At 40.0% G+C, this 15,722-nt stretch overlaps 3 protein-coding genes across 3 annotated transcripts; 2 read left to right on the forward strand and 1 right to left on the reverse strand.

Annotated features, from left to right (window-relative positions):
* Positions 1-2,975: 2,975 nt before the first annotated feature.
* On the reverse strand, positions 2,976-5,902 carry tmem216 (transmembrane protein 216). Its single transcript, XM_077733252.1, has 6 exons — positions 5,810-5,902; positions 5,121-5,134; positions 4,956-5,049; positions 4,552-4,644; positions 3,817-4,018; positions 2,976-3,742 (listed from the first exon to the last, which is right to left on the reverse strand). Exons 1-6 carry the CDS (start codon positions 5,817-5,819, stop codon positions 3,727-3,729), a joined length of 429 nt encoding a protein of 142 aa, XP_077589378.1. The 5' UTR covers positions 5,820-5,902; the 3' UTR covers positions 2,976-3,726.
* Positions 5,903-6,055: 153 nt separating this feature from the next.
* Positions 6,056-9,000, forward strand: LOC144207637 (transmembrane emp24 domain-containing protein 9-like). Its single transcript, XM_077733251.1, has 5 exons — positions 6,056-6,284; positions 6,896-6,996; positions 7,367-7,492; positions 7,551-7,697; positions 8,365-9,000. Exons 1-5 carry the CDS (start codon positions 6,137-6,139, stop codon positions 8,512-8,514), a joined length of 672 nt encoding a protein of 223 aa, XP_077589377.1. The 5' UTR covers positions 6,056-6,136; the 3' UTR covers positions 8,515-9,000.
* A 742-nt stretch (positions 9,001-9,742) lies between these two features.
* b4galt7 (xylosylprotein beta 1,4-galactosyltransferase, polypeptide 7 (galactosyltransferase I)) lies at positions 9,743-15,330 on the forward strand. The gene is made up of 6 exons (XM_077732824.1): positions 9,743-10,262; positions 11,833-12,171; positions 13,234-13,459; positions 14,034-14,117; positions 14,195-14,299; positions 14,769-15,330. Exons 1-6 carry the CDS (start codon positions 10,213-10,215, stop codon positions 14,922-14,924), a joined length of 960 nt encoding a protein of 319 aa, XP_077588950.1. The 5' UTR covers positions 9,743-10,212; the 3' UTR covers positions 14,925-15,330.
* The last annotated feature ends 392 nt before the right edge of the window (positions 15,331-15,722 follow it).

Genomic DNA, 15,722 nt, shown 5'->3' on the forward strand with positions numbered 1-15,722 from the left:
TTTATTTTTAATTCTCTTTGACACGATTATATCATTTAAATAGTGTCTAAAACACCATGATATTGGGATTTGGAATGAAATGGTTTGGACATTTACCACCCTCATGAATTACAACTGACGTCATCGATTGGGAGAAGATCCAAAATGTGGTCCTTTCATATTCTCTTAAGGTTAGAATGGCGGAATCGTGATTTATGGAATGTAATCCAAACATTGTTGTTGACCCAGCTGTGCTATGATCCAATGTTATTTCCCTACTTGAGAGTTATAAGTTACTTGTTGGACCAAGTTTTTTTTCCTTGAGGGAGGAAATGAGAAAACAGCTGAAAAACAAGTGTTGTTGGTGTTTCATGTTAAACTGACATTTATATGAAATCTTGACCAAGCTAGTCGCCCGGGACCAATGTAACAATCTAGTAATTTAAGACTCAGATGGGCTTGCAGCAATCCAACACACAATTTATGTACCAGAAATGAAGCATTTTGGACTGAAAAATCATCATTCCTGATCAAAAATATACTTTTATTTTCATGTATTAGTCAAACAACAAAGAAATGACCTTCAGTTTTATGTTATAATCAGCTTGGAACAAAAGTTTACTTTTTTTTTAATCCATTTTGGACAAGGAAGAGCTGGCAGTGAGAGAACCTGTTTATTTTATAGACCAACAATTTTGGGATGTGGCAGGAAACTAGAGTACCCAGTGAAAACTCACAAAGGCACGGGGAAAATGAACTTGTAACCTCACACAGGTAGGTCACAGACGTGCTAACCACTCTCCACCACGAGGAAAAACACTATATATTCAGTATTTAAAACTAGAAAATAAAAAAAAACATTAATCTTTTTTTTTTAATTGTATTCTAGGAACAAAGTCAAAGCATATTTACTTTGGTAAATATGCAGGTAACTTTTTTTGTGGAATATCTCTTTTGGGATTTACAATTTTCAGCGTAATACCTCGCTACGCCACAGGGGGCCGGGCACCAAAGTGCGCGTATTGACCTCATTCAATGAGTTTGATATCCAACTTTAAAGTCGAGTGGAAGCAAGTGCACCTCGTCAGTATCTATGATGCGTGCCTAAGCCGACGACCTGCACAGACGCCACGTCGGCACATCGGTAAGGGTGGGGCCAGACATGTAAAAAATGGGAACAGACTGCCTGCCAACAAGGAAAGGGTCGAGTGAGCGAGACACCTCCTTCCTGGCCTCCCCCTCCCTTCTTCTTGTCAGCCTTTCTGGAAGCTTCCATGCGGGATGGAAAGCGCCACGTCGCACCCTGCCCGTGGGGAGGGCTTACTCAGGTGTCGTCTTTACTGGCCATTCAGGCTGCTCTCTCCTTAACATAGTAAGTTTTGCCAGCGAAAGAAAAAAACTTGGGACCAATCACATCATAGCTCCTGTGCCAATATGCTAGTCTCGTACGTGAGATTTGAGCAAGACTTGCCCAAAATCTAGAAATTACTGACAACAACAACAAACAAGACTTTGACCAAAACCAAAACAACAACAAGACCAGGACTGAAACACAATCAAAATCAAGTGTAATTTTTATAATCGACACAAAAACAAGATTTGGACTAAGACCAAATGAAAACTAAGAGCAGGCCTAAAAAGGCAATTAAAATCAAGAGTATTTTTTTAGAATTAGGACAAATACGAGAGTTGAACCAAGACCAAAAAAAGAAGACCAAGACCAGGAGTAAAACATGATCAGAATCAAAAGTAACACCTGCCCAAAGCCAGAAATAGGAGACGACTAAGTCAAGGCGAAAACAGAACTAGACCGAAACAAAATCTGAAACAAGACCAAAACCGCATCAACATAAGTCTCGACTGATTGAGCCTATGACAAGATTAAGACTTTAGGTTTCCAGACCACAAGTCAAATCCAGAGATCCGTCAAAATTGACTTTTACAAGTCAAACCAAACACAAAAAACAACACCAGGGCCAAGACCCACCCAAGAGTTCAAGACAACTAGCAAATTCAGACCAAGACTTGCTTAAAGCAGATTTCTGTCACTGCCAAGATTTTTGACCAAGACTGAACGCTTAGCAGTTCTGGGTTTGATCCCAGGTGGGTCCTCACGGTGTGGAGTTTGCATGTTCTCTTGGGGCTTGCATGGCTTTTCTCTAAGTTTTCTTCCTCATCCCAATAGAGTGCAGAGTAGACCAGTTGGAGACTCTAAATTGCCCGAGCATGAATCGTTGTTCGATTCCTTGTGACCCTTGACTGGCCACTGATTCTGGTGCTTGTGGTTGCCTGGGAGAGACTCCAGAAAACCTTGTGAGGATAAGCGGTTCAGAAAATGAATGAAAATGATGACCATGTTTGGTTTCCTTCATGGCTCACTTACAGTAGGGTTCGTTCATCTTTGTAGTTGGTTGCCTGGTTTATGAAATATTTTTCCATTATTTACATTTCAGGAACATGTTGGAACCCGAGACAACAGCTGTGGGATTGAAGGAATTTGAGGATGCCATTTTCCAAGCGTGTCGAGATAAGACTGGCTGCGTCCATTGTCTCGTTCTATGGCGTTGCCGAGGTGATGGAGCGCTATTTGGAACATTTAAAACAATCCAGAACATCGTGCAAAAAAAAAAAAAATAAACATAAATAAAAAATAAAAAGAAATTGATGACCATGGGAGGAATCTCTCAAAGTCTCCCGAAATGTAAAAAGTTACTGCATTATTCAAGATGGCTTCTGAAATGCTTTCTTTGAGCGTAGCCAAGTGTTTTCTCGCCCCCTGCTGTTTGTTGTCATGTCACACCCAGGAAAGGAACACTAACACCGACCGTGGCTCCTAAATGGCTCCTTTAAAGCAAGATGATTGACTCTGGTGGAAATAATTTGTGGTTCCTTGAGACTTTTTGTCCATCTCATGATAGATTATCCCACCAAATTTCTTCGTACTAAATAAAACTGACTTTCGAGCGTGAGAAAGAACTACCGGAAGCGAGACAAAATTAAATAATACATGAAGTTTTTTTTTTATTTAATAAAAGTAGAAATGTCAATGTAGGACATGTGGCAAAAGTTATAATATGCAAAACAAGATTGTATTAATCCATTCACTGTCATTAGGCAGTTATTGAACGGATCCCATTCATTACCAATCCGGACCAAAAATGAATCATTCCAGATTTTTTTAAAATGTACCTTATTTTCACGACTATGAGGCACGCATAAAAGTCTTAAATTTTCTCCAATATAGACAGGGCACCTTATAATCCAGTGCACTTTATATATGGACCAATACTAAAATTGTTATCACGATAAAATAAAATAAATCAGTCGATAGGACAACTAAGGCAAGCAGCCCCTCGACTATTTTTCTGTAGAAAAAGTACTGTACAGTGACTGCTGGGATTTCGTTTTTTTTTTGTCAAAACATATTTTTTTGCCGTCATTCTGGGTGTATTAACAAAATTACTATATATCCCAGCAGTCACTTCGGACCAGAAATAGCATCTGGGCCTGCTTTCGTAGCCAGCACTATTGCAGTTCGATATTCATCCATATATGATATATAAATATGCCATTCCTGGCTGTGTCTAAAAGAATGGTGCGTCCTTTGTGTGTGTAAAATACAGAAATAGCACTCGTTATTGACACTGCGGCTAAAAATACAATGCGCCGAATAGTCGTGAAAATACATTACCATCAATGGCAGCTGACAAATAAGCCAAACGAGACATCTTTTCCACTTGGTGCTCTTCAGTAAACTTTGGACCTGCGGGAAGAAAAAGGAGGTAACTTTTCAAAGCAGAACGTGAGATGGCGATGTCTTGGGTGGGCAGAGCTAACCTAGCGAAGGCAGACAATGCCAACATGCTTAGCAGGAACTCAAGACCGTAGATGCAAAGTAGAAGACAGCACAGCAGGAACTCCAGACGCAACACGAAGGTTTGCAGCAACAAGAAGTAGACGCATAGCGTGACGCACGGGAGGAGCAGGAGCAGCGACAGCGTGGTGGTCACTGCATGCTCGCAAAGGTTGCCCTTCCACCCTGGCAAAATGGAGATCAAGTCAGGCTTTGAAGAAAGCAGGAAATGTCCAGTCTCGGCCAATGTTGTTAAATTGACCGTGTTTACTAGTACACATTTAAACTGGCTTCGGAAGCTGAGGTTTAGGCATTTGTGTCATTACCAAAAAAAAAAAAAAAAAACAAGACTGTCAAACAATTCTCTTAATTGTTGATTATATTTGTATTTAGGCGGAGAATCGGTTTATAGTTTAGTCATTCAATATTTAGTTTTATGTATCATCAAGTTTTTTTTTAAATTTTTATTAATATTCACTGTTTTAAGGATTAAAATATACAGTTGTGGTCAAAAGTTTATATACACAATGTCATGGTTCTCTCGAGTATCAAAAATGGTTCATGTTTTATCCACAAACGGGATGCCCCTCCCAGTCAAATTGAATTGGACATACTTGGCAGTGAAAGATGATCACTCAATGCCTGCCATTGCAATTGAAATGGATTTGATGTCTATCACTGTCAATGGAACTGAATGAGTGAATGAGAAGAGCACCCACCATAAAAGAGACGGAGACTTTCCAAACCGAGGAAGAGAAGCAGCAGGGCCACGTCCAAAATCAGATTATTCGTCGGGTAGGGCAGCAAAACGCCTGGCAAGAAAGACAACATTTTGGCAATCATAGCGCCTGACGTTTGCTCTAATGGTGTGTGATATGGAAAGAAACCTCATCACGATATGGGCCTTTTTTTATCACAGTAGTGATCGCGACAAAAATGTGCTAGAAATCACTGAAAATCTTATCCATGTAGCAAGTCCGTGCAAATTGGCCTCATCAGGCGACTAAAATATGGACTGCAAATTCCTTCAGGGCAAAAGACATGTAAAATATCACTAGAAAAATTTGTCGTTCAGACACTAAAAATCGTCATATCATACAGCGCGCGTTTGGCGCCAAACCACCTTTGTAGATGAACATGAGGACGTCCGCCAGGAAGAAGGCGCCAAAGTACCAGCAGTTGAAGAACAGCAGCATCTGCAAGGTGGTCGACGACAGCTGACCAGTGTGTCAAGGTTTCACACGTGAAGGTCAAGAACACATGCAATTAAACCACAGCAGAAGGATACGATTGGCTGCTTGCCTGGAAACAAATGATGACATGGCAGTCAATTGCATACGTGGCAACAAATATTTAGGTAGAGTAACTTTTATACAGGGTGACCCAAAAAGATGCGTACCCATATTTTATTCGATAAAAAATCCATTTTTTAAACGAATGTCTTTTCTGTTGCAGGACGTGAAAGATGAGCCTATGGATCATCGTTTTCAGCTAAAATTAAAAAAAATAAGAGCCATCCCAAAAGGGGAGTGTGTAAAACTTGACTTAGAGGGCTTAATCAAACAATCGCGGCCAAACCACTTAATAAGCATGCATTGGCATCCAATGTCAATATATAAAATAACATTCACATCGTCGAGATCGAAAATTTGAGTTTGATTAATTTAATACGGGACAGCACATATAATTGAACATATTTATATTCATGGTAATGAACATATATATGTAAATATGTACGATTGTAGGTGGTGTTTGTAATAGGTTTGAGTGTTTTAAGTAGTAAAATTCCAATGTTCCAGCGGTGTCAATGGAGAAACAACTAATTTTTGGTCTCGTTCCGTCAATCGCTGTGAACGAGTTAAAATAATGAACGCATTAAACAAACATATGCAATTAAAACACGTTCATAGAAGTAAAAGCTTGTTGTTAATAGCGCTCGATTCCAATTGCTATTTATTAAGAGAGCATGTTACTTACCAGACGCCATGTTTGGCTACCATGGAAACGGCTTAGCCTTAGCGGAAGTGACGCTTATTCGTTGGATTCCGTTTTTTGGCGTTCCAGCAATATAAAAGGTGCTCCATGCCTTTTTTATAAAAGGCGAAAGTTTTAGCGTCACGATTTTTCTAGCTTTTCACCCAGTTGTGTTTTTCCCCCAGTATTAACCTGAAATTGTTACTAGAAATAAAAATACCTATAAAGAAAAGCGCTGATTGGACAGGACACTGACCGGCTCGGTTGACGTGGCGCAGCCCCCCGTGCGCATGCGCAAGCAGACGGTGCAGTTCTCCCTGACAGGCAAAGATGGCTGCCGTCAGGATGTGTTCGGCTCTCTTGACGTTTTTACTTTTTCACGTTTTTTACGGCCTCGTCCCTGCTTTATACTTCCACATTGGAGAAACGGAAAAGAAATGTTTCATTGAAGAAATCCCAGATGACACAATGATCACCGGTGAGCGCCGCCCCCTAATGCTAATTAATAGCTCGCTAACTTTTGAAATTAAAATAATCGAAGTTGCAGGACATTCGGCTTTCAAAGTCGACGTTATACAAACAAACATTTTAACGATTTAAGTGAACATATGCCCATTGTGATTTATTAGGTTGCGTTAAACTAAGTTAACTTTGAACAATACTCCATCATTGTTTCTATTTTTTTTATTTACAAAATAAGGCCACTTGTATTCCCATTATTATTTTATAAATGTATGTATGTATTTTAAAATTTATTTTGAAAATCATAGAAGAATACAAAATAATTGATTTTGAAATACCTATTCCTTACAAGAAATTAGTCATGAAATTGCGGCCATTTGACTTAATATGAAGAAAAAAATACTGTCATCCCAAGTCGCATGCAGAGAATTGATTGCACCACCACAAAAAAAGAAAATCCCAAGATAAATTATGTGCAATATAGTTGGCCCTTGGTGCAAACACAATGATGATCTTGGTAATGACTGAGATATTTGTGAACATGAATGACATGAAAACAATCATGCAGTTACAGAGTAAAATCTGCAGTAATAAATGCTGTTTTGTGACGTGTTTTTTTTTTTGCAGGAAAATACATGACTCAGCTTTATGACAAAAGCAAGCAAGAGTATCTGCCTGCCACTCAGGGTCTGGGCATGTTCGTGGAGGTCAAGGACCCCGACGAGAAGGTGGGTCCTCTCCTTCACTCACCAAAAAGGGGAGTGTCGATCACAGCACAGTTTTGATACCATACACTTGCGATATATCAGATCAGGACTGAAAATCAGGTGACTTGCAGGGCTAAAGTATAAATACTACAACAGGTCACCAATTTGGTTTTGAATTCCTCAGGGATATTTTATATAATCTAATAGTCTAGATAACTATTGCTGTACAATGTGTCTATAGACACGCATTGTATTATTAACAAAAAATACCTGTTGTTTTTTTTCATTCATGCAATATCAAACATGGTATTTATTTTGTATGCACTTTAAGTATTGATATTGAGTTGAAAATTTTAGTATCGTGACAACAGCATGTTTGGGGTGCCCTCAGGTTATCCTGTCTCGCCAGTATGGCTCCGAGGGAAGGTTCACCTTCACATCTCACACGCCGGGAGAGCATCAGATCTGCTTGCACTCCAACTCGTCCAAGTTCTCTCTCTTTGCTGGAGGCATGCTGGTAAGGACGCATGTCACCGGATTTGACCGGTGTTGAATAATATTTTCTTTGCCTCCAGAGAGTTCACCTCGACATCCAGGTAGGCGAGCACGCCAACAACTACGCCGAGATTGCCGCCAAAGATAAACTGTCGGAGCTCCAGCTACGAGTCAGGCAGCTGGTGGAGCAGGTGGATCAGATCCAGAAGGAGCAGAACTACCAAAGGGTCAGTGTGAGACCTCTTTGATTTACTCATTACAGTGGTGGTGCCTTGAGATACGAGATTAATGCGTTCCGGGACTGAGCTCGTATGTCGATTTTCTCATAACTCAAACGAACGTTTCCCATAGAAATGAACTAAAAACAAATTAATTCGTTCCAAACCTCAAAAAAAAAAATTACCTCTCACCTGGCCATTTAAAAATAAAAGTTGTATTAATTTATTCCGTTGTAACCCAAGTTAACACGTTTTAGATTTTTGTAACATTTTCAGAACATTTGCATGATATGGGGAAATTCCTTTTATCAGTAAGTAAAGCATTACCGTATTTTTCGGATTATAAATCGCAGTTTTTTTCATAGTTTGGGTGTGACTTGTGTTAAATTATTAACACATTATTATATCATTTCACATTATTTTGACACTAATGTATGCCTAACTAAAAGCAAACAATGCGTTCTTTAATTGCAAGGCCAAGCTTCTACTTCGTTGCAGGCCAATGTATAATGAAATTAAATAGGAAAATATGACAATGGCGTCCAATGAGTGAACAACTATATATACACATGGGTAATCAAATGTCATTACGATTACATCATTTCTGTATCAATACTTTTCCATCCTTCTGGCAATCCTGTCTAAGAACGTTGCGTCGTTGCGTCTCGTTTTGCAGTTCCGAGAGGAGCGCTTCCGTCAAACAAGCGAGAGCACCAACCAACGTGTCCTCTGGTGGTCCATTGTTCAGACCCTCATCCTGGTAGCCATTGGCATCTGGCAGATGAGACACCTCAAGGGCTTCTTCGAGGCCAAGAAGCTCGTCTAAACGCCTCGTGCGCAAGTTACTCCAGCCCTTTTTGAGATTAAGGATTTCTATGAGGACGGAGACTATGGTGGAGCGACCCGACGTTGGGCAGAGTCACCTTTTATCGGTGGAGATCCGAAAAAAAAAAAAGAGCGGGATGTGGCTCAAAGTTTTTAGCACCCTAAAGAACGAGTTACTGAGTCCGGTGTTGTCTTTTTCACAGATTTTAATGTCTTCTTACATTTCAAGAATCTTTGCTGGCGGTCAAATTTCCTATTTACTGTTGTCGTTCCTGTGTCAACTTTGATTTTAGAAAGTACTGATAAAGTTCTCGTTTTCAAAGAAGGCTTTTGAGAAGATAATACTTTTCAATACTGCACTCGCTGTTACGATTTTGCCCAATTTGCTCAATTTGACAGTGGTCTTTATTCTTTAAATGTTACTCTTTTAATGCTTTTCTTTTCCTAATGAATTAAATGATGTTGAAATAAAAGTTAATTTAAACCATTTTTGCAACTGATTCGGTTGAACTATTCTATTCATTCGTTTTATGAAACTCTATTGAAGCACTAATACTATCCAAAATACTAAGCTATTTTAGTTGCCTATGGTTATCCCATAAGATACTACTTTAAATTAGTATGAATTTGAGGGGAAAAAACTGAAAAGAAAATTTAAATCATAAGCCTTTTTGATAACAGGATCAGTCAAATAATTTGTTTTACCAGTCTGTCAGACTAAGAATTGCCATTTTTAATGAATGGAAATAGTAATATTTGCATATGAAGCACTGCTCTACTTACAACGTTCTCACTTCACAAAATTCTTTCTGACCCCATTAATTTCGTTAGTAGAGGTACGATTGTAACTTTGAATTATTTCATTGATTGTACCCCTTAACTCATACAATGCTAACGACAGTTATACACATCATTCATGTGTTATGCCATTTTTTTTAAATTGAAATGGACTTGATCAAATTCCATTTCAATTAGGAAAACTCGGATTGAATCATCACGTCTAACTGCCATTGGTGGTTTAGCCATCCAATGCCATTTAACTGTGTGTGGGGGGGGGGGGGGGGGTTGTTTGCGAAGCACTCAATGAGTTAACTCTTAAAATAGATTTTAAAACCTGACCGTTTATTTAACAAATGAAAGTGGGAGTTTCCTTGGGAAAACTGCCCTCGAAGAAAAAAAGTTTGTACACACCTGCTATGTTTTTATTCATCGTACCACCCCGACGCAAAATGGCCGACAAGTGACGACGCGATTCATACTGGCTTACAATGCGAATCAGGCATTTTTTTTAAATATAGATATCATACCTACTCAGAACTTGTGTCAAAATCGAATTTCAAACGTGGTTTTTAATTGGATTCTCGCTTCCTAATTTTATTCCAAACAGATGAAAACAACGACGGCTCAGTGTTGAAGTGTATTCAATTCGTCACCGTTCGCAGGCTGCTGACACGGAAGAAGACTGTATCCCCCTAAGCGTTTTCAGTGTCGAAGTAAAGAGGGCTGAGCCTTGCTAACTAAAGCTACTCTCTACGTGTCCAGGGATGAAAAGAAGAGAAGCCAAAAAAAGGATCACATCCCGCCATGATTTTTGTTGAATTCTAGTTTGTTAAATAACGGGTTGGGAAAGCGCCCATGAAAGACTCATGTGGCATTTAGCGTTGTTTTGGGTAAAATTGAACTTTTAAGAAACATCACCATGTTTTCATCGCGCAGGAAACCTGTGTTCTACTTTAAGGACGAGAAAAGGTAAAGTGGATATTAAATAATTATTTCTAATGTTTATTATTTTTTTAAAATGATGAACGTCCACCAGGAAGACAAGACGTTGCAAGTGGAAGAAAAATTCTGAGAAATGAGTTTCTTTTATCAATGACTCACTTAACATCTACCCGATGACCAAGTGAATAAGCGAGCTTCATGGTTGATTTTTGAGATATTCTTGATTTGCAAATGTATTCTCCCTCTGTGCGTCTCTCTCCGTCGGCGAAATCCGCGCAATTTTAGTTATATTAAACACATTTTATTACTATTAAATCATTAGTTATGTGTTACTTTGTTAATAGATGGCGAATTAGAGGAAATAAAACGTTTTTTCAGAGGTTTGGAACGAATTCATTTGTTTTTAATTCATTTCAACGGGAAAACGTTCACTCAAGCTACGAAAAGCTCGACATACGAAAAGCTCGATATACGATCTCAGTACCACTGTATGTCAAAATTTGTCTTGGATCTCAAGATATCTGCTCAAAATTTTACTTGTATCTCAAATTGCTCGTATGTCGGGGTACTCGTATGTCGAGGTACCACTGTACTTGTTATTAAATAAATACTTTGGATAAAACAGAGAAGCGGGTGAGACCAAAGGTCATTGATAGGGAGGATTCTGTTAGTGTTTGCGTCGCAAAATTCATGATTGGCCTTTATTTCTTCCTCAATATGTTTCAAGAATTAATTAACATAGAAAACCTTGAATTTATCATGAAAAATTCATTTTTTAACAACAGGTTTTTACATAGCCCTTTCTGAAGTACATCATAGAACACAAGTCAACACAACACAACACTCCTCCCGACCCGGGATTCCTGGGTCTCATCTCATCTCATTTTCGGAACCACTTTATCCTCATTAGGGTCGCGGGGGGTGCTGGAGCCTATCCCAGCTGACTCCGGGCCAGAGGCGGACAACCATGCACACTCACATTCATACCCGGGGGCAATTTAGGGTGTCCAATCAGCCTACCATCCATGTTTTTGGAATGTGGGAGGAAACCGCAGTCCCAGGAGGAAACCCACACAGGCCCGTGGCAAAGATGCAAACTCCACACAAGTGGATGTGACCTGCTTTTGAACCCAGGACACCAGAGCTGTTCGGCTGATGCACACGCTAACCACTCACGCCACCGGGCCGCCGAGTCTAGACTCTTTACAAAAACAAAAATGAAATTTCGGGTTTGCTTCGGGTTCGGTCCTGCAAATCTAAAAGTTAATTGGTCGAGTTCGGGCCAGGCTCTAATACCAGTGGGCCGGCTCGGGTCGGGCTGCATTATTATTTTTTTTTCAGATGGACACTTAGTCGTCTTTGGTGGCCAACATATTAGTTGTTGTTTTTTTCTTCCAAGAAGTTAATGTTGTTGTTTTTTCAGTAAATGATTGTGTAGGAAATTGGTACAACACAAACACTAAAAATATAACCCTCTATTTTTTTCCATCTGACAAGATTCTGTAATTTAAGTTGTGGAAAAATGTGTCCCAATGGAACTTTCTGGATCATTTTGGGTTACTTAACCAATGCATTTTTCTGCTATTTGTTGGTGCAGGCTTGCATGGCGACGGTGTTCAATGTACAAGTTGTTTGGAGTTTTACTATTGATGCTGTTGGTATTGGTACTGTGGCTCCAGCTCAGCTGTTCATCAGACATGGCCACATCTTCCTCCTTGCGGAGGGACGGGCGCTTTCCTCACCAGGCGGCTCCGCCTTGTCGGCCCGAAGCAAGGAAGCAAGACGCGTCATGGGGTCCCCACAAACTGGCACTGGTGGTGCCCTTCCGCGAGCGTTTTGAGGAGCTACTTGTTTTTGTGCCCTTCATGCACACCTTTCTTAACCAGAAGAAGATAGCGCACCAGATCCTTATTATCAACCAAATGGACCACCACAGGTAAAGACTCATAGGACAAAAACAAAGATATATGCCAGTTTTTGAATGATTTTTCTATTATAATGATTAATAATACATTTCATTTACAACCGCTTTTTTTTTTTTACACAAGGATACTATAATAAACTGATGATCGAACATTAAAAGCAGTTAAAAAGATTTTATGACATTGAGTTCAAAACAAAAACACTTTCTGGATTATAATTACTTATAAATATTATAATTATTATTTTCACAGTTTGGCCGGCCCTGCAACTTATACTCGTGCAACCTCGTTTTTTTATTTTTTGCTGACAACAGGTTGTTTTTTTTATTTTAGGTTATAGTTTCCTGAAATCTCTTCTGTTAGCAGATGCCCATTTTTTTAATAATTTACAAAACCACAATATTTCAATTCATGTAAAAACATGGTAAGAACAGTTTGATGTAAATTGTCCTACGCTTATTTTTTATTTTATTTTATATCGATTTGGCGTGAATCGCATTCACTCCGGAAATGAGACAAGGGTACTCCTGAAATGCGTGACCGGACGTTTGGTCCCTGGTCTTTTGGTCGCCGCTCTTTTGGTCCCCGTTGGTCGTCGCTCTTTTCGTCCCCGTTGGTCGCCATTAGGGTTAGGTTTTTAATATTTAAGTACATTTGGACGGCGACCAAAAGACCGGCGACCAACGGGGACCAAAAGAGCGGCGACCAAACATCCGACCACCCCTGAAATTGGGTCGACGGAGGTTGGCAGCTCTGCACTATGGACTAAACGTAAACCATTTTCGACCATAAATACCAAAAACTGAATACTTTGAAACATTTTTTTTCACCCCAAAATGAAGGGAAATTTGTTTAAATCCACTGATTTTACTCACTAGCTTGTCCAGCGATCAAGAGTCCACCAGAGTGGAACAATCCAATTTGGCTGGAACTAAATTAGACTGAATGCTGCTCGGATGATCGCTGTCCATGACAGTCTAAGTGGCAATTGGATTGTAGTTGAAATCAATTTGACATTTCGCGCTGTCATTGGCCACGAAGGAGTTAATGTTGGCAACCTTTTTGATTTGCCTAAGGTTCAACCGAGCGTCGCTGATCAACGTGGGCTACCTGGAAAGCGACAACGACACCGACTACATAGCCATGCACGACGTAGACCTTCTGCCCCTCAACGATGCGTTGGACTACAATTTCCCCGCCGAAGGGCCCTTCCATGTAGCCTCCCCCGACCTCCACCCCATCTACCATTATAAGAAATACGCAGGTGGGATTCTGCTACTCACCAAGAAAGATTACCAAAAGGTAAGACCACTTATTTGCTGCTTCTTTAAATGGATTGAATAGCTATTATGATGTACTACATTCCCACGAGAATTGGATAGTGACGCTAGAGAGCGACTTTAAATGAACTTAAAATGAACTTGGATTACGATACAGACACATTCAAAAATAAGATGAATCTAACTTTACACTAAACTTACTTCTAATTTAGTTTTGATTTTTTTTTTACCTTCGTCCGGCTTGCCTCTTCTTGCCCCGCCTCCTTTTTAAAAAGAACATATCAAGGGTTGTTTGCTTTTGTCTTCCCTGCACAATATTCTGAAAATGACGCGCACAAATGTCCTCACCATCGGATAACGCACGACCACTTGCCAACTTGTACGGAGGCAATATTTGCTCGAAATTGGACTCGTATCTCAAATTCCTCGTATGTCGGGGCACTCGTATGTCAAATTATTACGGTCCAATAATAATGATGCGTTTTTTTTAAATGACTAAAACTAGTGATATGTCCTATAAAGGGTAAAAAAAAAAGCTATGTAACGTCGTTCCGTTGCAATGTTGGATGTAAACGTGCTTTTGTCTGTCTCTCCAGTGTAACGGGATGTCCAATCGTTTCTGGGGGTGGGGCCGCGAGGACGACGAGTTCTATAGGCGTCTGAAAAAAGCCAACCTACAGGTGAGCCGCCGTCCGCCTTTAGCCGTCCAAAAAGCTCCACCCTCTCAGGCAATCTAACGTCGGAGACCTGTCCGCAGCTCTTCCGGCCCAGCGGAATCACCACGGGCAGGAAAACCTTCCTGCACCTTCACGACTCGGGCTGGCGCAAGCGGGACACCAAGAGGTTGGCGGAGCAAAAGGAGGTCTGTAAAGGTGCAATGTTTTGCGCTCATCTTTAAGTCATTATGGGCTGCCGTTGAAGGCCGTTGTACAATCCATTTGAACCTACATTTAGTACTAAAATGTGTTTAATAGTACTAAAATTAGACAGATTTCACAGAGGGGAGAGAGATAGGGGCAGAGAGATGGGCGAGGGTGCTTTTTGCATGGCAACGGGCTTGTGACATACCATAAACAAATTTAAATGAACTTGGATTGCAATGCAGACACACTCAAAAATACAATTAATCTAACCTTACACTGTACTTAATTCTAATTTTGTTTTCAATTTTAATACCTTTCTTCTCCCGGGTTGGCTCTATTAGCCCAGCCTCCAACATAATTATTTGCCTGGAATTTTACTCATATCTCCCATTGCTCGTATGTTGGGGCACTCGTATGTTGAGGTATTACTGTATTGTAACTAATGAAAAAAATATATAAATATTTTAGGCGCAGTTCCAATTAGATCCAGAGGGTGGCCTCAGCAACCTGCACTACCATGTGGATTCTCGCCAGGAACTGACTATAGATGGCGCTCCTTGTACTGTCATCAACACCATGCTGGAGTGCGACCAAGGCAAAACACCATGGTGTGACTATGCCTAAAACGTGCACATGTTCGACTTTTATTTTGAAGAGCTCCCAATCAACAAGTGGGCACTCTATGTCGGTGAATTAGTACACTGTAAAGTGAGTGTCTTCCATCTTTCTAGTAGAAGGCCATAGTTTTATTGGACTTTCTATCATCTCGTACCCGTTTGCAAGCTGCTTGTATCATTGTCACTGATGGACGTCAAGTCTATTCATTCAAAGTCAGCCTTCCAACTCTCACTGGGTTGGGGGTCTAGTAGTGAAAAAAAAAAATCTTTTTAGATGTCTCTCTTGCAGTTTCTCTTATTTATTTGTTCATTTATGTCCAAATATTTTTTTAGGCCACTTTTTATTGAGTAATACAACTGACGGGTGTTTAAGTTCATGACATCCCTGAATAAATAATAATGAGAAGCTTGGACCGATGGCCTCCATTTTGTCAGAAAAACATATTGATATAGATGTCTAACATCTGCTTTTGTTTATTTCTTTTACTGCATCTGTATTTTTCTTAGTTCATTAGTCATCTCTTTAAGGAATGGGTGGGCAAACTATTCCACTAAGTTCCACTAACCTTTTCACCAATCTGGTGATCTACAAGTGCAATCAGTGGATTTCAGTCAGGTGCTTCTTGTTTTCTACAGAAATCTTATTGGTCAACATGTCTGTTTCTGATCAGTTGGAACAAAAAACTGCCCACAGCGACCCTCCAGAGGTGGTTTGCCCACCCCTGCTTTAAGGTAAGCGAGTGATTCATAGTGTAAATGGGTGTCCTTTTTATGATTGTCTAGTCATTTCTTCACACTGACCTTT

Source organism: Stigmatopora nigra, chromosome 14 (assembly GCF_051989575.1).
Source record: "Stigmatopora nigra isolate UIUO_SnigA chromosome 14, RoL_Snig_1.1, whole genome shotgun sequence".
Lineage (NCBI taxonomy): Eukaryota > Metazoa > Chordata > Actinopteri > Syngnathiformes > Syngnathidae > Stigmatopora > Stigmatopora nigra.

Bases quoted from the DNA above. Each gene is read 5' to 3' on its own strand.
- tmem216 (XM_077733252.1), bottom strand. The intron at 4,645-4,955 runs GTGGTTTGGCGC...CTTTCTTGCCAG, and splicing joins CCTCATGTTCATCTACAAAG to GCGTTTTGCTGCCCTACCCG. The intron at 4,019-4,551 runs GTGGGTGCTCTT...CCATTTTGCCAG, and splicing joins AAGTCTCCGTCTCTTTTATG to GGTGGAAGGGCAACCTTTGC.
- LOC144207637 (XM_077733251.1), top strand. From the start codon at position 6,137: ATGGCTGCCGTCAGGATGTGTTCGGCTCTCTTGACGTTTTTACTTTTT. The intron at 6,997-7,366 runs GTGGGTCCTCTC...GGGTGCCCTCAG, and splicing joins TCAAGGACCCCGACGAGAAG to GTTATCCTGTCTCGCCAGTA. The intron at 7,698-8,364 runs GTCAGTGTGAGA...CTCGTTTTGCAG, and splicing joins AGGAGCAGAACTACCAAAGG to TTCCGAGAGGAGCGCTTCCG.
- b4galt7 (XM_077732824.1), top strand. From the start codon at position 10,213: ATGTTTTCATCGCGCAGGAAACCTGTGTTCTACTTTAAGGACGAGAAA. The intron at 10,263-11,832 runs GTAAAGTGGATA...TTGTTGGTGCAG, and splicing joins TACTTTAAGGACGAGAAAAG to GCTTGCATGGCGACGGTGTT. The intron at 14,300-14,768 runs GTCTGTAAAGGT...TAAATATTTTAG, and splicing joins GGTTGGCGGAGCAAAAGGAG to GCGCAGTTCCAATTAGATCC.